The sequence below is a fragment of the Lynx canadensis genome, chromosome F1 (assembly GCF_007474595.2).
Source record: "Lynx canadensis isolate LIC74 chromosome F1, mLynCan4.pri.v2, whole genome shotgun sequence".
Classification (NCBI taxonomy): domain Eukaryota; kingdom Metazoa; phylum Chordata; class Mammalia; order Carnivora; family Felidae; genus Lynx; species Lynx canadensis.
Genome location: NC_044319.2, coordinates 57,438,148 through 57,461,998, shown reverse-complemented (window position 1 = coordinate 57,461,998; position 23,851 = coordinate 57,438,148). Strand labels below are relative to the sequence as shown.

Sequence of the window (23,851 nt, the reverse complement as noted above, 5' to 3'; positions counted from 1 at the left end):
GGGGGGGGGGGGAGAGGCAGTCAGCCGGCTCGCCCGCGGCGGCGGAGCGAACGTTCGGGTGGGGATACAGCATGCCGAGGGACAAATACAGCAATCTGGGATGCCCACTCTGCCCTCGCCCGTGCCTCCCTGCCCTCCATCAGCCCGTCCTCTCCGGGAGGACCACCCAGGACGGGGCTCCCCGTACAGCCCCCGCCCTCGCCCTGCAGGGAAAAGCAGCGAAATGGGGTTGGAATGAAAAGGGGGCAGAGCGGCGGGCGAGGGGCACGCCGGCTCCAGGTGGAGACCGTGCGGCGGCGGCGGCGGCCGCTCGGGGGACCCGGGGGCGGCCCGGCGGAGGGCGAGGCGGGGGTCGGCCCGGGGTCTCGCCCCCGCCGCTCCCGGGGGGAGGGGGTGTGTGTGCGAGGGGAGGGGAGAGGCTCGGGTTACTCACGTTCTCCGTGTCCCGCTCGTTCACCGTCGGCAATGGCGTCCGGGCCGACATCTTGTGCGGGCGGCGGGGTCGGGCCGGGGTCTCTCCGGCCCGGCTGGGGTGCGGGCCCGCGGGGGGGGGGGGGCGAGCGGAAGGGGGGGTGCGGGCGCGGGGCCGGGCCGAGCGGCTCCCGCAGGCCGCGGGGCGGTGCAACAAGCGGCCCCGGCGGGGCGAGGGGGAGGAAGACGCGGAGGAAGGGGAGGGGGAGCCGCTTCCCGCGGCGGCGCCGGCGGGGGGACGCGGGCAGGAGCGAGGGCGGGCTCCGGGCGAGGGCGGTTGCCCGGCGCGGGCCGGGCGGCGAGGCCGGCGGGATGCGGCGCCGAGGGGAGGGGTGGGGAGGCGGGGAAGGGGGGCCGGGGTGTGTGTGTGTGGGGGGGCGGCGGCGGCGGCGGCGGCCGGGCCCCGCTAGGCTCCCCGGGCCATGGCTGAAGGTGAGCTCGCCCCGCAAATCACTGCCCGGCTCGTCCCGGCGAGCGCGGCTCGGGCCCGGGAGCCGCGGCCCTGACAGCGCCGCCCGCGCCGCGCCCCGCGCCCCGCCTCAGGTGTGCGGCGCCGCCCGGCCGAGCCGCAGCCACGCGCCCGGGGCCCAGCGGCGGCGGCGCCCCGGCTCCCGGCGCCCCGCTGCCCGGCGCGTCCGTCCCGGCTGCTCGGCGCGCTCGCCGCCGCCGCCGCCGCCGCGCCTCAGCCGGAGGAGCGGCCCGAGCCGGCTGCGCGCGGAGCGGCGGGCGCGGCACGCAGCGCCCAGAGGCACTTGGCGGCCGCCGCCGGGTGGGCGGGCGCCAGCCGAGGGGGCCTCTCCATTCATTCCCTCATTAGGGATGCGGGGCCGCTCCTCCCCCTCCTCGCGCGCGCTCTCGCCCGCGGGCCCCGCTGTTTATTTTTGTTTCTCGCCCCACCCGCGGAGTACGGTCGTCTGAGAGCCTCTGGTGGCTTTTATTTGTACTCGTGTTTGGGTTTTGCCGGGCGAGGTGAGAGGGCGCTGGTGCAATTAAGCGGCCCCCTTTTGTCCGTTTCATCGGGAAGAATGGGTGCGATCCTCCACCGCCAGTCTCCCACCTCGGGACTTGGCCCGTGCTTAAATTCTGCTCCCCCGCCCCCGTTTCCAAGCTTTCTCACTCCCCGGGCACCCCTAAGCCCCCTCTCAGTCCCCTTCTTCAGGGAGCCGTTGGGTTCAGGGTCACCCTAGTAGTTGGGCAAAAGGCACAAAAGCCCCCCCCCCACCCCCCACCCCCCGGAGGCGCCAGCAAGCCTCCGCGGGCTGCACAGGGCTCGGGCCTGGCGGCCCGCCGAGGTGCCCGCGCGGGGCCGCCTCCTCCGGAATGGGGCGGCAGAAGAGGTCGCCCGGCGCCCACCGCAGCACCCCCGGAGTGGGTGAGACCGGGAGTCCCAGTGTCTACACTGGCTGATCGTCACTTCCTGGGACACAAGGAAGTGTCATTTAGGCGAGCTTGTTTAGGGAGGGTGGAGAGCTGTGTTTGGTTTCGGCCCAGTCCTATCTCCTCCAGGTGGCTTCCTCACCCTTCCACCCACCTGCCTCCCACATTATCCTTTAGACATCCCCGTACAATGCAGTTGTCCAGGGCCCATTAGCCCTTTAAACAGCAATCCCACTTCTTTCTATCTTATCCGGGAGCTTACATTTTGCACACTCAGCCTCTAGGACAAAAACCACACCATCGCTCTATTCTTCCCAATATTTCTTTTTCACTTCCTTGCATGGGTGGACAGGAAGATAAAAGGAGCAATAAATAGATAGAAGGGGGTAGATCCAATTTTTGAGCTCTTTTCCCGAGCCTCCAATGGGAGTCTTAAGATGATGGGAAATCCTCCTCTCTCCTGAAGTTCATCCATTTGAAGGAAGAATCCGTGCACCAGATGGTTTTTATCCTGACTCATTAAAGGTTGTTTCTGAAAAGTTAACAGTCGACCCTTAAAACATGCTGGAAGAGACCTAAAATAGCACATACAAAGATACTCTGAGAAAAAAAATTCTCACCCAGCATATATTCACTTCTAGAACATCATCCATGTATTTATTCCCTTAGCAGTTTATCTTGTAAACACTTCTCGACTTCACAAAACAAATAAAAGTCACAAGATCCCGTTGGCGTTTGTCACCACCCCTCGAATAAAATTCAGGCTTTAGAACTGCGAGGCTGCATCCGGAATTATGGGGCACACCAGGGAATGCCAAGCTTTCACAGTCCCTCTGCGGAGATCCTGAATCACCAAGATGTACTGAAGTTGCCAGGGCAGAAGCCTGTACTTTTCGGATCAACTAGAGCCACTGCTGCCTATAGGGGCTGCTGATGCAGTGTCGGCAGCACCATTGGCTGCCGCGGCCACCGGAGTGTACCCTGTGCTATAATGGTCCACGTGTCAACATGGAAATAAACAAGGATCTTTGAAACAGTGCCCAACCCCATTGGAATAGGAATCATCCCTTCAAGTGGTAGCTTGGATTTTGCTTCTCAGTGCCCATTCACATAGTATCCTATGTCTTTATCCTTGTATTGACCCAGAGAGACCTTTAATTTCCATGTTAACAAAAGTCCACGCATCTGACTTACTGAACATCACAGATGCACTGGGTTGATAGTGTATAAAAGGGGATTACTGGAATATGTGGTACTCTCAATCATGTACTGGTTACAGTACCCATAGGTTCATCTCCATTGGGTTCTTTATGCCTATGAGGTATAGTGGCTAATTAAAGACAACGCTCAAAGGAGAGCCCAAGATTCTGGCACAGTGGCTGTTAAAGTGTATGTTAAAAGTCATGGGCACATCCCTTAGCTGTGTTTGCTACGCTGTGTTCATGTACTGAAACTTACTGAAAACGATGTAGCAACACTAAGGGATACTTATTTTTAAGATCAATCCATAAAGAAAATTTTATAATACTGGCACTACATTCAAAGGGAGTCTTTATTGGGTAGATAACTCAAGTCCATAATCCTGGCTACCAAAATAGACTAGGAACAACTCTACCCCCCCAAAATGGCATTCAAATAATCCTCCTTCATGCCTACAATGTTAGGGTTGGTATATAATGAAAATTCATTTGGCATAGGTTAAGGGAAAAAAAGTCATTGAGTCATTGCGTATGTGCACCTGTATGAATTCTCCTCCCCTCAAACTGGCATGAAGCAGTATTGGGAATGAATCACAATTTATTTAGCTATACTCCTTAATAACGAGAATGCTCATGAGCAGAATCTATAGCTCCCAGTGTCTGTGACTGTGAAGAAGTGACAAAAGGAATATTTTAAGGCTTGGAGCAATTTTCTTTAGGATTATTAGCCAAATGTGGCATGTTGAATTCAGAGGTTTCTAACTTAAGGTATTAGGGTAACAAAGATTTCAGAAAAGAAAAATTGAAGTACCGAGAAAACAAAAGAAAAATAAAGATCTTCAAGATTCTAAACTTCCACTGAAATGCGCTAAAAGAGCATTGTCCATCCCCAGCCCTCCGGAGTGGAATTTTCTAGAACTACACTATCCTGTACACTACATACTAGCTACATGTGGTTATTGAGCTCTTGACGTATCACTGATGTGACTAGGGAACTGCATTTATTATTCGATTTCATTTTTAAGTAATTTAAATCATTTTAAAAGCTGATATTTGATTCAGTTATTGGGGAATTTTTAATTGTTAGGGAAAAAAAACTTGGATATAGGAGCCTACCCTTTCAACGAAATATTCTGAAATCCAAATGCAGCTCAAGTATTTTTTTTAATGTTTATTTATGTTTGAGAGACTGTGCAAGTGGGTAAGAGGCAGAGAGAGAGGGGAACAGAAGATCCAAAGCAGGCTCTGCGCTGACAGCACGGAGCCTGACGTGGGGCTTGAACCCACGAACCATGAGATTGTGAGGGTAGCCAAAGTCAGCCGCTTAACCAACTGGCAGCTCAAGAATTTCTGATGAAAATTTATCGTCTGAGTTGAGATGTGCTGTAAGTACAAAATGTACACCAGATTTTTAAAGACTTAGGGAAGAGTGTAAGATACCTCTTTAATAAATATGATATTGATTACATATCGCAATGCTAACACTTTGACATGTTGGGTTAAATAAAATATATCAACATTAATTCCAACTGTTTTCTTTTTACTTTTACAACTGTGAATATGGAAAAAATATAAAATTACACATGTGATGTAAATCATATCTCTACTGGACAGCACTTGTCCATAAAATAGAACTTGAAAATAAAGAGATGTAGTTGCTGAAGAATCAAAGGCCTTGATTAGAAGCTATTAATAATTCCCGTTTTGACTCAACAAACATTGTATTAAGTACCACTCTACCACATGCCAAACACTGTACTATTCAAAGGGAATATTCTTCGCCTAATAGTTACCAGCAGTTAGCATTATAGTATCCTTTTAACAGAGCTAAATGAAAAATATGGTGAATTCGTACAAATGAGCGTTAACAGATTGCACTCATTTGTAAACAAAGAATTTATCAAATGTGACAGATTTAGCAGAGCTCATAAGCAACTCGTAAAACTGTGCATTTCTTTCTTTTTTATTTTTTTTAATGTTTATTTATTTGAAAGAGAGAGAGAGAGAGAGAGCAAGCAGGGGAGGGACAGAGAGAGGGTGACACAGAATCTGAAGCAGGCTCCAGGCTCTGAGCTGTCAGCATAGAGCACGACTCCAGGCTCAAACCCACAAACCACAAGATCATGACCTGAGCGGAAGTCGGTCGCTTAACCGAATGAGCCACCCAGGCGCCCCCAAACTGTGCATTTCTTGTATCATGTGCTCTAAATGTAGCTAATATCTGATAGACTTGGCCAACCAACAGCTATTTACTATTAAAGGCATACTTTGTGTCAGTAGGATACAAGGCTATCTATAATCTTTCCTTTAACCCACAGGGAGAACTACAAGGTGGGCAGTTCTGTAAAGGTAACAAAGAGTTGTCCCAGCTAAAGAGGAACATAGTTAATGTCCATCAGAAAAAGAACACTCCGTTCTTTTCAGAAAAATAAACTGGGTCCTGATTGCTCTCCTATGGTTAACAGGTACCTTGTTATTACACGTCAGAGTCACCACATAAAATGTAGAACCACTGAAATGGAAATGGACCTCAAGGGAAAAGATGTATTTTATTTTAAACGCTATATGGGGTGCCTGGGTGGCTCAGTTGGTTAAGCGTCTGACTTCGGCTCAGGTCATGATCTCGCGGGACAGGAGCTCGAGCCCCACATCAGGCTCTCTGCTGTCAGCGCAGAGCCTGCTTCGGATCTTGGGTCCCCTTCTCTCTGCCCCTCCCTCGCTGGCACTCTCTGTCTCTCAAAAACAAACATTAAAAAAACAACTATATAAGGCTGTTGCCTTTTACATTGTATATACGGTCATAGAAAGAAGAGTCCTATGATTATACACACTACCTTTGTCTTCGCGGCTGTCGGGGTCAGGTCCATCCAGCTCATGGGGAGTTTAGGTGGGCCCATTCCACACCTCACAAACATAATCTCTGCCTACGTAATATTTAACCTCTTTCCGTTTCCCCAAGCACCCTACTCTCGGCAACAGGGCACTGTTTGGAAATCCCGGAGCACACCACACTGCTTAACTCCTCTGCACCTCTCTGTCATCTGTTCTCTCTTCTGGGAATGTCCTCCCCTCTCTTCTGCCTGATGGACTCAGAGTTGGCCTCTAAGTACCTTCTCTTGAAGGCTTCCATGACATCCTTGCCCCTCCCCACACCCACAGACGTAATTAATCCCTTGGTGCTACCCCGGGACCCTGGTCATTCTGCTGTTTCTCCCCTTGCACTGTGCACCTGGCTGGTCCCCCACCCAGCTGTGAGCTAGGTCAAGGAAGGGAATATGTCTTCTTAAAAAATTTCATTTGAGTACAGTCGGCACACAATGTTACATTAGTGTCAGGTGCACGGCTTAGTGATTCAACCTCTCCTTACACTACGCTAGGCTCTCCACGACTGTAGCTACCATCTGTCAGCATACAATGCTTTACTATATCATTGACTGTGATCCCTACGTTGTGCCTTTTATTCCCACGACTTGGGAATATACCTTACTTAATTGACTCTTTTTGTCCAGGGCGCAGCACAGTGCCTAGCAGCTAGTAGATCCCCAGTTTCCCGAAGGATGTTTATTGACTTGTTCCATGTAAATTTCCTGCATTTCCACCTTCTTTTGAATCCTAAGAAGCATCATATAGGAATTGAAAAAAATAATCAGGAGAATCACTAAAGTTTGCACTTAGGGGCTATTGGAGTGGATAAGAGTTGACACAGTATATAAAATATCTTCCCAATAAATGTTATTGACTGAGTAGTAAAGTGACTCTGTTCTGTCTGCTGTGGAGTAGTAGCTGAACAAAGTACTGCTAATTTTATTACTCTGTGGTCTCACTGTAATCGTTCATTTTTATCCATACATAGGAGTTGCTGGTCATCGCTGTTTCAATAAAAGTCTTCTTCTCAAACGTTGTGTTATTTATTTTTGAGGAAGTGCAAGAGGGGGAGGGGCAGAGAGAGAGGCGGGTACAGAGGCTCTGCAGAGAGCCTGATGCCGGGCTCAAACTCACAACCCACGAGATCATGACCTGAGCCGAAGTCAAGAGCTGGATGCTTAACCGACTGAGCCACCCAAGTGCCCCTCAGCAGAGCAGTCTTTTGAAGGAGTATCTGCATTAGCCAAGGTGCAGCGACAGCAAGGACTCGCTTGGTCAGGAGAAAGCCCTTCAAAGGTAGGTGAAAAAATGAAAAGTTGGATGACATAATGATGGGGTGCCAAAGACAATAGAGCTGGCATATCAGCCCCAGGAGGAGTCAGCAGGAATCAGGTGCCTCCTCCTAAGCAAAAGTCTTTCAGCAGACTGAGCATGACAGCATCACCTGGCAGTGCAAATTGGGACAGCGAAACAAAGGACAAGACACGTGGAAGTGACTACTGGTGGTGAGTTACACATTGGTCTGTGGGAACATTGAAAAAAATGCAGATAAAAATCAGCGTTAATAGTATCATGTTCAGGGGCGCCTGCGTGGCTCAGTCGGTTAAGCGGCCGACTTCGGCTCAGGTCATGATCTCGCGGTCCCTGAGTTCGAGCCCCGCGTCGGGCTCTGTGCTGACAGCTCAGAGCCTGGAGCCTGTTTCAGATTCTGTGTCTCCCTCTCTGACCCTCCCCCGTTCATGCTCTGTCTCTCTCTGTCTCAAAAATAAATAAATGTTAAAAAAAATTATAAAAAAAATAGTATCATGTTCAAATAGAAGGACACTGGTTCCGTATAGACTCATACAGGTGTGGATACACCCACATCATTGTACCTTCCAAACTGCAGTTTGGTAATGTCACATGGCAAGCAAAACAATCCTTTGGATGGAAGTCTTATGGAAACCACCCAATTTGCAACTACAAATTGAACGTAATGTAATTCAACACCCTTTTAAACAGCTTTGTAATTTGATTATCTGACTTCGTGGACGACATCCTGAGTGAACTGTCCGCTTATATTTTTATACTTCCTCTGTTAGCCCGAAAGTATGTCTTATAGTTTCTTTTCATGAACTTAATGTATTCAATCACTTCAAATTGTTGTTATGTTAAAGGCGACACGATTTACATTTTGAGGATTTTCTTCCTTTCCTACATAAATACTGACACCATTTCTTACTTTGCTTCTCGCTCATTCACTCATTTAAAAATATTGAGCGCTGCTAATGCCTGGCCCTATTCTTAGCTCTTCAGAAAGAGCAGTAGACAAAATAGAAATCCCCACCCACATGAAGTTTACATTTTGATAAGCACTTTTGGTGTCTAGACAGTTCGAAACCAGAGGCTCCTATCATACAAATAACATTTTGTGTTATCCCTTGGTTCGTTTTCTTTTTTAACAAACATAAGCACCCGGATTTAATTTTTTTTTTTTAAGTAATGAATTGCAGTAGCTAGATCTTTTCTCCAATCCACAGGCGATTGCTTTCTCTCTTAATATTTTGGCCTCTCTCCAATAAGCTTTTATATAAACAGCTTCAACTGGTTCCACAAGTAGGTTGAGTACTTTAAAACCATAATAAAGATGTCTTCCTGACCAGGTGACCTGTATTGGAATTAAGTTCTGTAATATTATCTGAGCTTTATTATATTGACCCCAGCATACTTCCTACATTTCACCATTATGAACTACTTCACTTTCAATCATTGGTAGTTTTCTTCCTATTTCCATTAGTCCCAGATACACTGTCAATATTTTGGTAGCTCAGCAAGAACCATGTCATAAAGTTGGATCTATATCTATAACCATTTAAGCAGTGCTTTTTTTTTTTTTCAGATCAAGGAACAGTTTTGGAAATTTCTTCCCTGTCTGTTCCGTAAAACGTAAGCCCCCTGTTACTCACGTTGATGGTATATCCCACTTTTCCTTCCGAGCTCTCATCACAATGATTACCAGGGAGGCCCTCTGGGTGGTCCTTCCAGGGCTGTATCTCCAGGGCCTATCACAGTGCCTAGGGGTCAGAAGTTACTCAACATTAATTTAAGGAAAGAATCCTAGATTTCATCATTTCTCTGAATTTGAACATAGGTTATCACACCCCCAATTTCTTTCAGGCAATCTTTATACACTGCCACTAGTGAGTGAGTGAAGGACCCAGATTATGTATCCCTTAATCGATGGCCAGAATCCAGGTTTACTTATAGGTGAGAAAATGTATTTCCTTTGTAATATTTTTTTTTAATTTTTAAAAAAAAATTTTTTTAACGTTTATTTATTTTTGAGACAGAGAGAGACAGAGCATGAACGGGGGAGGGTCAGAGAGAGAGGGAGACACATAATTTGAAACAGGCTCCAGGCTCTGAGCTGTCAGCATAGAGCCCGACGCGGTGCTCGAACTCACGGACCGTGAGATCATGACCTGAGCCGAAGTCAGACGCTTAACCAGCCAAGCCACCCAGGCGCCCCTCCTTTGTAATATTTTTAACTATTCTTTGCTATCTGCTTGTGTCAGATCAAACCTTAATTCCACCTTAACACACACACACACACACACACACACACACCCTTAATTCCACTTTGGTACTGAGCCCCAAATCAATTACGTATTTTTGAGCACTTACTATGTGCTTAGTGCTATTCTAAGAGGAGCTAGGCACAAGGTTTGGCACTAGCCTGTTGCAATTAAATTTTACATAATTATGGCAAAACTTAAATAGCAGAAGCTGAGCTGTACCTTTAAAGTGATCACTGAGAAAGTATACAATGATGTGATGTTACGCCTCAGGAGCTCCTCTTTTGTTGTTATTTTTTTTTAGCATTTTCTAAAGTTGAAACCCAAGGTAGTTAACGTATGGTAACGTATGGTAATACTGACTTTAGGAATAGAATTTGGTGATTCATCACCCAGTGCTCATCCCAGCAAGTGTCTTCCTTAATGCCCCTTGCCCATATAGCCCATCCCCCCCACCCAACACCACTCCAGCAACCCTCAGTCTGTTCTCTGTATTTAAGAGTCTCTTATGGTTTGTCTCCCTCTCTGTTTTTGTATTATTTTTGCTTCCCTTCCTTTATGTTCATCTGTTTTGTATCTTAAATTCCACATATGAGTGGTCAGATGATATTTGTCTCTGACTAATTTCGTTTAGCATAATACCCTCTAGTTCATCCATATGGTTGCAAATGGCAAGATTTCATTCTTTTTGATTGCCGGGTAGTATTCCATTGTATATGTACACCACATCTTCTTTATCCATTCATCTGTCGTTGGACATTTGGGCTCTTTCCATACTTTGGCTATTGTTGATAACACTACTATAAACATGGGGGTGCACATGCCCCTTCGAACAGCCCATCTGTATCCCTTGGATAAACGCCTAGTGGTGCAATTGCTGGGTTGTAGGGTAGTTCTATTTTTGATTTTTTGAGGAACCTCCATACTGTTTTCCAGACTGGCTGCACCAGTTTGCATTCCCAAGGAGCTCCTCTTTTATTTTTTTTTTTTTCAACGTTTATTTATTTTTGGGACAGAGAGAGACAGAGCATGAACGGGGGAGGGGCAGAGAGAGAGGGAGACACAGAATCGGAAACAGGCTCCAGGCTCTGAGCCATCAGCCCAGAGCCCGACGCGGGGCTCGAACTCACGGACCGCGAGATCGTGACCTGGCTGAAGTCGGACGCTTAACCGACTGCGCCACCCAGGCGCCCCGGAGCTCCTCTTTTATAATTGCCTCTGGAGCCTGTGATACAAGTTTTGTGTATTCTCAGTGGTGGTAAGTCTTTGTCTTTTGAGAGTTTATTTTTAACAAAAACTCACTCCAAATCACCTTTGATGGGTAGCATAAATGAATAAATTGGTTAATCTCACATCTGATCAAACATTTGAAATGGAATAGTTGCAGGGCTCCTGAGTGGCTCAGTCGGTTAAGTGTCTGACTCTTGATTTTGGCTCAGGTCCTGATCTCACGGTTCATGAGATCGAGCCCTGCATACAGCTCTGTGCTGACAATGTGAAGCCTGCCTGAAATTCTCTCCTCCTTTTTCTCTGCCTCTCTCTCACTCGCACACACATGTGCTCATTCTGTCTCTCTCAAAATAAATAAACATTAAAAAAAAAGAAATGTAATAATTGCAACAGTATTTTCTTGCCTTCATCAAGCTGGATCATGCTTTATTATTTTTTAAAATTTTTTAATGTTTATTTTTGAGAGGGAGAGAGACAGAGTGCAAGCAGGGGAGGGGCAGAGAGAGAGAGAGAAGGAGACACAGAATCAGAAGCAGGCTCCAGACTCTGAGCTATCAGCACAGAGCCCGATGCAAGGCTCGAACTCAAACTGTGAGATCATGACCTGAGCCGAAGTCAGAAGCCTAACTGACAGAGCTACCCAGGCGCCCCTGGATCATACTTTAAAGAGACATTTAAAACACTGAAAGATGACAGGCTGTCTGGAATAAGCATAAGACTTTGACAAGTGACTATTTTAAGAGATGTTGTCATTGTTTTATAATCGCTTCCACACATGGTCATGCGGCTCATGCAGTTAGGGAACATGAAATCTTGACAGAATGACGTGAAAAGTTAAGGGACAAAATACAGTGTTAATTGTTAAGTGTCCGAAGGGCACTTGAGGCAAACACGGGCGAAGAAGAAGCTTCATAGAGGAGCATCAATACATATCATCATCTTCATTAAGAGCCACGGTTTACAGATGGCCAACCGGTATCTGAAAAGGTACTCAACCTCACTCATCATCAGGGAAATCCAAATCAAAACCACAATGAGATATCACCCCACACCTGTTAGAATAGCTGTTATTAAAAAGACAAGAAATAACAAGGCTTGGTAAGGATGTGGGAGAAAGAGAACCCTCAGGCACTGTTGGTGGGAAATGTGAAGCAGTGCGACCACTGTGGAAAACAGTATTGAGGTCCCTGAAAAGAATAAGAATAAAACTGCCATATCTAGCAATTCCACATTTATCCGAAGAAAATGAAAACACTAACTCGAAAAGAAGTATACACCCCATGTTCATTGAAGCACCATTTATAATAGCCAAGCTACTGAAACAACTCGTGTTCACCAACAGATGAATGAATAAAGGGAAAACACACACACACACACACACACACACACACACACACAGGAATATTATTCAGACATTAAAAAAAAGAGAAGTCCTGACATTTGCGCAACATGGATGAAGCTTGATGGCATTATGCTAAGTGAAATAAGCCAGACAAGAAAAACAAATACGGGGGGCACCTGGGTGGCTCAGTGGGTTAAGCGTCCAACTTTGGCTCAGGTCATGATCTCATGGTCCGTGGGTTCAAGCCCCCCGTGTCAGGCTCTGTGCTGACGGCTCAGAGCCTGGAGCCTCCTTCGGATTCTCTGTCTCCCTCTTTCTCTGCCCCTCCCCTGTTCATGCTCTGTCTCTCTCAAAAAAATAAACATTAACAAAAAGATTTTAAAAAAATGATTAATTGTTTAAGGAGAGTCAAGAAAAATGATTTAACGTTGATCAGGGATCAAAATGTAGCACCCCAAATGGAGTGCTCAGTTGCACACAGGATGTTGGTCACCCTGTTCCTGGTCAAGGGGGATTACAATATTTATTTCAGTTTTTAGGTGTTGAGAGATATGACATTGACAATAATGTTTCATCTCTTATGACCACAATGAATGACTTGAATGCAGGTGTGAAGCCAAGGAAGAAATGAGAGGGTGAGCAGAAGTATAAGAGCAAAGTGCGTACGACGAACACGGTGAGAGGGTTACAGAATGAAGCCTGGTTAGTCTGGAGGGCAGTGTGTTCTATTGGGTGTATGGGTGCTATTCACAAATTGCATTTGTAGACTGGAGCTTCTTCAGAGCAGAATGGAGGTAGCACCTGTGTAAACGGGTTCTTTGGAGAACAGTCACCATCTTTTTCTCAGATTCCATCACGGGCTGTGGAAAGGTAGGGTGATACAGAGGAAGATGTTGCAAACTTAGTCCTGTTGAAGGGAAAGGTAACATCATAGAAGACCTATACCAGATGGAGATGATGAACGAGGGTCAAGAGAAAAGGGAAGCGGGGGGCACCTGGGTGGCTCAGTCGCTTAAGCGTCAGACTCTTGTTTCAGCTCAGGTCATGATCTTACAGTTCATGGGATTGAGCTCTGCATTGGGCTCTGTGCAGGCAGTACAGAGACTGTTTGGGATTCTCCATCTCCCTCCTTGTCTCTCTCTGCCCCTTCCCTGCTCCTGCATGCTCTCTCTCTCAAAATAAATAACCTTAAAAAATACTTTATTTTAAAAAAGAGAAAAGGAAGGGAAGAGAGACAAGGGCATGACAAAATGGGAAGGAGGAGGAGTAAACAGATGAGGAAGAGAGGGTGGGGCAAGAGATGGGAAAGAGGAGAAAGAGTGGGTTTTTCATCTGCCGGCCTTAGTGGTTTCTGGGTAAATTGATTGAAAGGTTCAGGGCTGAGGATGATTGGTAGGTATGTTTGTTAAATGATTCCCTTCATGTTTCTCTATGTTTGCAATATTTCATTTAAAGAAAAGGTAAAATATTCGCTCAAGAAAATTGTTCCGTGGGTGATTCAAACTCCGATATCTCCGCTAATAAAACTTAGCAGGTGTTAACATTTCTCAATATTTACTCCAGATCTGTTTTCTTTTCAAAGAAAGCATGTGTTATACAAGGTGTCTTGACCTCTCCTCTGAGCTCCAAAGTCATCTGCAAATTGGATAGCTCCACGTGAAGGTCTCATAGACACCTCAGACTAACTCTATTCACAACTCAACTTGTTACCTTCGCCCCCAAATCTGCTTCTTTTCTGCTATTCCCTTTATTAAATAAGGAGGCCATCATCAATGCTACTGGTCCATAAGCTTGTTTCATACACTTTACCTGTCCTGCCATCGCTTTGCTCGTGAATGCACAGGCTGGTACATCCATCCTCCCATTTGCCCTTTTGCAAATGGGTCTTTACAAACCTATAGAAACAATTTAGGCGTCCAACCTTAAGCAGATAATGGGGTATCACTGTAGATGCAACAACCAGACACATGTTGTTCTCCAAAGCCTTGTTGTCTTTGTACATATCGCGAAGTGTATCGTGAAGTGTATTTCAGGCAGCATCTTGCCTGGAGCAAGGATCTTCGCACCTTTTTCTGATACTTTGGGACTTTACTTTTTCAGAGAAAAAGGCAGGAATACAAAACTGGTCAGTCTCCATTATCTTCAAGTCCAGAAAGAAGACTTAACCCCAGGGTCGTATCATCACATCGTCATTTCGCATCCCTTCTGGGTCGTACTCAAGGAGAAATGATTTGACGATTGAGAGATGCTTCTAAGGTATATTTGTTTTTCTGTACGTATTGTGTTGAGCATGTGACTTCAACATTTTATTGCATGTGATTTCCTTTGCTTGGAATACTTTTCTTTCTTCAACCCCTTCCTCCTATATCAGATGTCCTTCTATTTAGATGTCTTCCCTGACTCTCCCCACTGCCCTTGACCCATTAGGGTTGGGAGTTCTTCTGTATGTGTCCATGGAGAATACTCCCCACCTTCCCATCAGAGTCCTTACAGTGCTGTACTGTGATTGCCTGCTTCTTTGTCTGTACCCCCCACTAGAAGACAGCCTCTGGGAGGGCAGAATCGTGTGTGTTCTATTCGCCATTGATTTCCCAGGACATGCCGGAAGCTCTTGCACTTAGTAAGCACTCAGTGGATACTTGTGGACTGTGTTAAGTCTTCTCAACAACTCTCAGATCTGTTCCTCTTTTTTTCTCCTGCATTTTACTACCTCTACTGCTGGCCAACCTTTCATCCTGTCACATGTGGATTATGGCAAAACCTCCCCCCTCTTCTCCACCTCCCAGTCCTCAGCCTTCCCAATCATCACATGCCCCAGTGACGGATTCTTATGCCCAGACTCTTTCATCCGCTTCCTTAAAAAGAATTTGTGATGGTCTTCTCCTGCCTACCAGATTAAGTTCAAGGTCATTTCATCATTCCAAGACTTAACGTTCCAGGCTTATCTAAACATACAAACTCGGGTAACTTCTATCCCCAAATATAAACTCTTATCCCTAGACAGGCTGATTTCCTTGCTAATGTTTTATACATGGTAATATTAGGGTCTTTGCTGTTTCCCCCAACTGCCTTCTCTTGTATCCCTTCTGTCTTTCCAAACCCTTCTCATCCTTCAAAGCTCAAGCCCAAACTCACTTCCATGAAGACTTCTTTCAGCCATTGGGACTCTTTGATTTGTTTCGAATTTCATAGGCAGTTTCCTCAGTTCAATTTTAAGATGCTTGGAGTCAAGAATCAGGCCTTGGAATAGTGTATCAGAACCTGCCCTATCACATTAGATTGATTGATGTGTTATTCTTAAGCCTGTGGACTGATCGTTATACCACAGAGGTAATCCTGGATATTAAGATATCAAAAAAAGTCATACAAGAATGGTTTGAGGTACTTAAATTTAAGTACTTTCAAGTTAAGTGTTATCTTGTTACCCAAGGGGAAAAGTAGAAGTCCCACACACCTAACTCGATCACAAGCAGCTATTTCTTAATGGAAACACAAGAATTGCCACATGTGACATTTGTTGTGGGTCCCAAGCGTTGGGAGATGGGGGTGGAGATACCAGCCAGTGGTGTCATACAAACAGGGCTTGCTACAAATGCCCCCCACCCTCTACCACTAAGGAAATGGAGGATGGGCCTTGTTTGATGCTGGCAGGGCGAAAAGAATCACGGTTCCCGCCCCCTGGGCTCACTTGAACTCAGTAGGGGCGAGGGAGGAACACACACAAAACTAGAACACAAACAACGTGTTAGGTGGAATCGGCCTACGGAAAAATAAACTACAGAATATTCCAAGGTCTTGGCCTGGGATACTAACACAAAAATGGAAAGTCAGGAGGAAAAGAAGCCATTGTGAGGACCAATGATGCAAAATTTGGTTTTGAGCCCATTGGAGGATAAGGCGTTTAAGTAGAAATGGCAGTAGGTCAGCTACGAGTGGCCTTGGTGGGAATGTAATTGGGCGAGTTGAAAGCAGAGAGATAACAACCACTGAAGCATGTGGATGAGTCGCCTGGAAGTTCTGAGTGCGTTTTCCTACATGCTATTTTTTCATTGTTAAAGTGACATTAATAATACTTGATTTCCACTTCATATGAAGTTCTGAGAATTATTCTTAGATCTTGAAAGTGCTTTATTTCTCTTGTACTGACTGATCAAAGGAGCAGGACTTCATCTGGCTGCTGAATAGTTCCTGGGACGCTTTGATGTGGGGGGGGTGGAGGTGTGTGTGTGCCAGGACCTGGCTTCCCCCTCCCCCCCAACACACTCGGGGTGCCCCGGCTGAAAGGAGGTGGAGCCCTTCCTGACTGGGACCCTGCTGAGGGAGTACCCCTGGGGGTACCGCAGCTAGGACAAGCCTGACATGATCCTACAGGTGTACCTACCCAGCTGTTTTCCTTCCAACCACCAAACTGTGGAACACAGCATCCTGGAAACCTAATTAAGAAAGTTGAAATCAACTCCTATCAGCATCATAATGGTTTAGCTTAGGGGTGCCTGGGTGGCGCAGTCGGTTAAGCGTCCGACTTCAGCCAGGTCACGATCTCGCGGTCCGTGAGTTCGAGCCCCGCGTCGGGCTCTGGATTGATGGCTCGGAGCCTGGAGCCTGTTTCCGATTCTGTGTCTCCCTCTCTCTCTGCCCCTCCCCCGCTCATGCTCTGTCTTTCTCTGTCCCAAAAATAAAAAAATAAAAAAAAAAAGTTGAAAAAAATAATGGTTTAGCTTAAGTGCGTTAATGCCTTGGTCTATTTATAGTGGAGTGCTTTTGTTTAAAATGCTTTTATAGAAAATGCTTCATATTTATATTTACATATGCTCTAGCTAGATAAAGCTGTCCTCGCTGTGAGCCTTTTCTGTATACTCCAGACAGTATTAGATGCTCTACGCGCGCACACACACACACACACACACACACACACACGGCTGGCTTCGTAGGTGTGGACCTGTGCGGCCGCACAAGACCCTAGGCTCAGAGAGACCCCCGCTTGCCTTAATCTGCTACCAGCACCTTAAAATTCTGGATACTGTCTGAACTAGCCACCCTGCGTTTTCATTTTGCTCTGCATATTATATAACGGACTGGGTACCCACGCTATTTCCTGTAATCCTGACAACTACTCCACGTGATGGCATATTCAATACGATTTCATAGATAAAGAGACTGGGGCTCACAGAGTAAATTGCCACTGTACCTGAGCTGGTCTTTCCACTCTGATTGGGGTGACTGCCAAGACTTTGTACTCAGTCTGTGCTTCCAAATGGGTATTCATCTGAGTGCTCTGGGAGCCTGCCTCCATCAGATTCACCTGCAGAGCTTGGGCGTGTTCGGGTCTCTCGGGAGCAGGTTCTGTGGGTGGAGCCTGGGACTATGCATTTTAGTTCACTGTCAGGGTCATCCTTGCATACACTCAAGTCTAAGAGCAAAAGCTAAGTGCCTGGGTGACTCAGTCGGTTAAACGCCTAACTCTTGATTTTGGTTCAGGTCATGATATCACGGTTTGTGAGTTCAAGCCCCGCATTGGGATCCACACTGACAGTGCAGAGCCTGCTTCAGATTCTCTCTCTCTCTTAAAAATTTTTTTTTTCAACATGTTAATTTATTTTGGGGACAGAGAGAGACAGAGCATGAACAGGGGAGGGGCAGAGAGAGAGGGAGACACAGAATCGGAAACAGGCTCCAGGCTCCGAGCCATCAGCCCAGAGCCTGACGCGGGGCTCGAACTCACGGACCGCGAGATCGTGACCTGGCTGAAGTCGGACGCTTAACCGACTGCGCCACCCAGGCGCCCCTCTCTCTCTCTTAAAAATAAGTAAACATTAAATTTTTTTTATAAAAAAACGAAAGCTCTCTGTCAGTGGCTGTCAACTCTTTTTGGTTCTGCGTGTGTAAGAAACACGTTTCATGGGGCGCCTGGGTGGCACAGTCGGTTAAGCGTCCGACTTCAGCCAGGTCACGATCTCGCGGTCCGTGTGTTCGAGCCCCGCGTCAGGCTCTGGGCTGATGGCTCAGAGCCTGGAGCCTGTTTCCGATTCTGTGTCTCCCTCTCTCTCTGCCCCTTCCCTGTTCATGCTCTGTCTCTCTCTGTCCCAAAAATAAATAAAAAAACGTTGAAAAAAATTAAAAAAAAAAAAAAAAAAAAAAAAAGAAACACGTTTCAGGGCACCTGGGTGGCTCAGTCGGTTAAGCATCCAACTTCGGCTCAGGTTGTGATCTCACAGTTCGTGGGTTCGAGTTGCATCGGGCTCTGTGCTGACAGCTCAGAGCCTGGAGCCTGCTTCAGATTCTGTGTCTCCCTCTCTCTCTCTGACCCTCCCCTGCTTGTGTGCTGTCTCTCTCTCCCTCAAAATAAACATTTAAAAACATTTTTAATAAAAGAAGAAAGAAATATATTTCATAGCAAGACCTGGTACACATACACGACAAAAGTATCATAAAATAGTATCTACCTTACTACAGGTGAGGCCCTGGTGATTATTTCATTCTCTTCCAATTTATTCTTTAATGCCCATTGTGATTCATCGTATAGATCACGACTCGTAATTTGTAAAACATAGTGTCTAGATGAAGAGGGAATGTTAACTAAGGCTTGAATCTAACACTGTAAAAACTGATGTAAAAAAAGATCTACTCTTCCACTTAGGATTGCTTAAATTAGAGGTTTTAAACCTTTCTTTACTCAACTCTTGAAAATCTGATGAAAACAGAGGCCCCATTTTACAGGAAAATTCATGTATATGCATAGCTTCTCATAGCTTTTCAGGGAGTCTCTGGCTCTCCATCTTCCTCGGACCACAGATAAACAATCTTTAATTGTCACTCCTTGCAGCCTCCCATCATTACATCATCAGGGCTGAGCTTGAAGTTCCAGCGATTTATTTCCTTTAGGTCTTAAAGTCATAAAGATTGATACCCATTGGCTGTTCTTTATTTTCTAGTTATCTGATATCACAGGAATGCAGTTATTAGAGAAAAAATGTTGCCAAGGAATAAGGATGGCCGACTGGAAACATCTTTTTTGAGGAGGCAGTGGTCATTACCATGGTGCAGAGGTCACCAAAAACAAAAACAAAAGCAAACAAACAAAACCAAAGGGTGAGGAGAAGAAAGGACCTCTACAGTCCCTCACTCATTTGGGCCCCACTGGCTCTGGATCAAGAACTGGGACATGCAGACAAGAACTGGGACAAGACCTGGGATCTAGCATCTTTCTTGGGTGTTCTTGACTGACTAAGCATAACCACGTCACATCTTGGGAGTCTCTGAGATAGCCCGGGATCAGTGGGAGACTTTGGAGCTGTTCGGGCAAGACTAGAATATTTTGCTTTTTTTTTTTTAATGTTTATTTACTCATTTTGAGACAGAATACGAGCCAGGGAGGGGCAGAGAGAGAGAGAGAGAGGGAGAGAAAGACTCCGAAGCAGGCTCCATGCGGTCAGCCCAGAGCCTGACTTGGGGATCAATGCCACAAACGTGAGATCATGACCTGAGCCCAAATCGAGAGCCCGACGCTTAACCACTGAGCCACCCAGGCGTGCCTAATTCGCTTTCTGCACAAGAAAGCTATGCCCGTTCCCAGTGATTGAGGAACTGGTCAGATGCAGCTTGGGACTTGAAATGGAGAAAAAGTCTGGGAAGATGCGGTCTCTAAAACTCCAACATTAGCTGCAGATGCCTCCATGTGGAGTCGTGCTGTCGATGTCAAGAATAGTTTTTGGGTGGGCACAGGAAGGAACGATGGAAGGAAAGCTTGAGGAAAGTGCTTTCTGGTAGTGCTGCCCCAAGTGTGTTCCTTTGGCACACTTCTACCGAACCCAAATTGGTTTTTGTCCTTCGCTGATGTGCCGACGGTGTGCAGGAACACGCAGAATTTGACAGAGTGATTTTATGTCCATGGAATCTAAGAATACATTTAACCTTTTGTATGCCTACAGTTAAAATTTTTAATTTTTCAATACATTCACTTTTGCTTTATTTTAGAAAAGTGTCAGTTTTTGACATCTGCAATTTTGGGGAAGGAAACCCGCCAACATACACGTGTTAGGAAGCGTAGGAGGGTAATTCAAAGACCAGAACTAAGGCCCCTCCCTCAGAACTGGGCCACATATAAATGAGTACAATTGTCAGTGACATTTGGGTTGCCATGTGAGAGGGCCGAGGGGAATGATCAGTGCCCTATGCTGAGGACTTTTCTTGTAACCTCACAGAGGTTTTGTATTTCTACCGTAACTAGGAGGGATTACTCTCATGCCTGTATTTAAGTAAATATATTTATTTATATTTGTATTTCACAAGGACTTTGAACATGTTTTATAAGCATTTACTAGGAAATGAAAATGACAATCTCCGCTTAATAGGTAAAGAAACGGAGGCACGGAGAATAACCGTAACCCAGACATGTTGAAACCGGGAATCGGCCCCAGGGTTCCAGTCAGCCCCTCCTTCTGGTGTGGGTTAACATCCAGATCCCCCACATCCTCCCCAGAGAAGATTCGGGGGGCGGGAGGAGTTGTGTTCATTTATTGTTTATTGTTTCAAGCTCTCACCATCACAAATAAGTGGTCTATAAAAATAACAGGCAGCAAAGCAAACCTATTTCTTCAGTAAAGCATTAAAGTATCTCACCAAAATGAGTTTCCACATGTCGGACTGCAAAATATGTTTTCAGTACGAAGAGCTGTGGTATTGGGGTGCCTGGGTGGCTCAGTAGGTTCAGCGTCCGACTTCAGCACTGGTCAAGATCTCACGGTTTGTGAGTTCGAGTCCCACATGGGGCTCTGTGCTGACGGTGCAGAGCCTGCTTGGGATTATTGCTCTCTCCTTCCCTCTCTGACCCTCCCCTACTTGCATTCTTTCTCTCTCTCTCTCTCTCTCTCTCTCTCTCTCTCTCTTTCTCAAAATAAATAAATTTAAAGAAAAAGCAAATAGTTGTGGTATTATTTTGGGAAAGAATGTCAGAAAACACCCGGTAATACATTTCAACTATAAATTAAGATTCTATTCCGCACTCAGGGAAATAGAAAGTTTGTGACTTTTCTTTTTTTGGGTCTGTAGACCCAAGGGAGTGAGGGCTGCTAGAATTCAGAGCAGCCCCAAGACAAGGAGAATTGAACAGTCCCTTTGGGAGAAAACTATTAAGGAACTGGAAAGAGCAAGCCGCAGTTCCCAGCATTATTTTAAAGCTGTCTCAGTAGAGGCTCACGGTCCTATTCGGGCACAGACCACTTTCACATATAAGTACACGTAGTCGAATCCTGAAATATTTTTGCACGGGAATGATGCTTTTAGATTGCTTAAAACCTTGTTGCTGTCGAGCAGACCTGCTTGTTGTCTCCTGTGCACGGAGTGCTCGTTCTGGCCTCCGTGCTTCTGTCATGACATTCTCCTCAGAGGCTGCCCGATTCCCTCCTCTTCACTTATGTTGATCCTTTTGTCTTTGAAAATGCAGCTTAAAGCTTTGCTCCCCCCAGAAAGCCTTTTTTTTTTTCTAATTAAGCCTGTGTCCCTCCGACCCACTTCGTTATTTCCTCATGATTCCAATAGGTGTGTTCTATGCTATATTTCCATTCTTCTTTACAGGTGCCGTTGGCTTTGAGGTGTGTGTGTGTGTGTGTGATCCTAGTACAAGGCTTAGTGTGTGAGGTTCACTTCCTGATTGCTGCTTGTTTTTGTTGCTATTGCTGTTGTGGTTCCTTAATAGAAATGGCCCACATTTACTCTTCTAAGATGGATACATGGTCATTAAAACCAATGCTGGCATTTAGGATGCTCCTTGTCTTTCACGAATTACTTACCTGCCTTAGGCAGATGGTTATGAGGTTAGTGAGGCTTGCATGGACTGAGGTCATTGCCTCCTCTCCCAGTGTTTCTGGAACGCAGGCACTAGTGAGAAGAAGGAATAGAAGGAGGAGGAAGAGGGTGACACCATCAAAGATGAGACGAAGAAGGAGAAGAAATAATAAATAACATTATCAAGAGACAGCAATGATGCTTAGAGTTATTTTATGCATTCTGTGTGTATTAATTCACTTAATCCTCGGAACTGTGCAAGAGGGACTAGGTACACTAACTGTGGTCCCCAGAGCAAGACCCCCTGTTGAAAATTATACATAATTTCAGGATGGTGAAAACAGAGCGAGAAACCACAAGCAGGGCCCTTAGGACACAGGGCACTGGGTGACTGCACCGATGTCCTGCCTCCAGGAAGGCACTCCTATTCCCATTTTTGGGAATTTATTTCTTTTTGTCCAATTGACAAAGAGGACCAGAAGTTTCCTAAATCTTCTGAAGGTTGGGCCACCCTGCCCACCATTTCCTCAGTGCACCAAGTCTGGCATTTTCTCAAACTTCCACACATTTTAACAGCAAGTCTAGGAGGGTTTCTGCATGGGGTTCCTTTAAGTGTGCACTGACTGAGTACACAGTATCATTTCTTCTTTTTTTTTAAGTTGATTTACTTATTTTGAGAAAGAGAGAGAGAAGAGAGAGCATGGAAGGGGCAGAGAGAGAGGGAGAGAGAGAGAATCCCTGGTCAGGGGCCAGATGCGGGGCTTGAACTCACGAACCGTGAGACCATGGCCGTCATGACCCAAAGTCCAATGCTGAACCACCCAGGTGCTCCACACAGTGTCATTTCTGTCATTTCAGTTGCTTAAGCAATCTGACCCCCGCCCAGTCCAAGAAAAACCCAATTCAGTGCCTTCAACAGTATAATTAGCCCGCGAGTTCTCTCCCAGCCATCATCTGGGGCAGCTTTGCGCCATTTCTGCCCGGCGGTGTCCTCCCTTCCCCCATTACCCGTCCCTCACACACAGACACATAGCCTCCAGGCTCTAAGCCATATGTATCTTTTCATTATTCCTTTCCTAATTCTAGTTTGCCCTTGGTTTTAATTCTAAACTGATTTCATCCATATAAAAACATCAAACAAGCTACCTAATGTCGTTTGGCCTGGATCCCGCCTGTAGGGCCAGACCTGATTTTGTTTCACATTTATCGCAAATCAACTCACAACAGTTATTCACAATTTTTCTGTCCTCATCGCTCACCTCCATGTCTCAGGAGCACTTACGTTCTCATAGTCAGAGGGCTGACTGGTCTTTAGGAAGGGTAAAATGGAACAGAACGAGAGATATGGGCATATGGAAACCAGTGATCCCTGTGTAGACGTTCAGGCTGCACACGCAGGAGACCCACAAACAGAAGAAAGGAGGCCGGGGTTCGGGCCTGGAGGACCCAGGTCTCCACATCAGGTTGTCACAAAATGCATGCTGCTAGGCAACCACTTCTCCGTTTGAGGCTTGGTTTCTTCTTTGGGGAATGATCTAGGAATATTTGTCTGCTTACCGGACTCCTAGTGTGGATTACAAGAGAAGAATGTAAGCAAAAGGCTTTAGAAAATACACATAAGCATAGTCTCCTTTTAGTTGATTTACTTTTGCTTTATTTTTGTTGCGGCATAATTGGCATAGACCCTTATAATGGCTTCAGGTATACAATGTCATCATTTGTTTTTGTATCTATTGGGAAACGACCACCATCGTAAGTCTGCTTAACATTCATCACACATAGTTACAAACTTTTTTGTCCTGTTGATGAGAACTCGGAAGATCTACTCTCCGGCAGCTTTCAGAGATGCAGTGCAGTATTATTAACCACAGTCACCATGCTGTACTCGACATCCCCATGACTGACTTATTCTATAACTGGAGGTTTGTACCTTTTGACTCCGCCCACTTTGCTGTTCTCCGCATCTATGAGCCTGGTTTTCGTGGCTCGGTTCTTGGTTTTTAGTTTTTTTGTTCCGTTTAGTTTTGTTT

General features: G+C 46.0%; 1 protein-coding gene across 2 annotated transcripts in view; it reads right to left on the bottom strand.

Moving 5' to 3' along the window:
- Positions 1–505, bottom strand: part of MARK1 (microtubule affinity regulating kinase 1) — a 119,736-nt gene extending 119,231 nt beyond the window's left edge. For both annotated transcript variants that reach the window (XM_030302501.1, XM_030302502.1), the window contains exon 1: positions 434–505. In XM_030302501.1, coding sequence (XP_030158361.1) covers positions 434–484 — 51 coding nt within the window. In that variant the 5' untranslated portion in view covers positions 485–505. The remainder of the gene's footprint in view (positions 1–433) is intronic.
- Between the last annotated feature and the right edge of the window lie 23,346 nt (positions 506–23,851).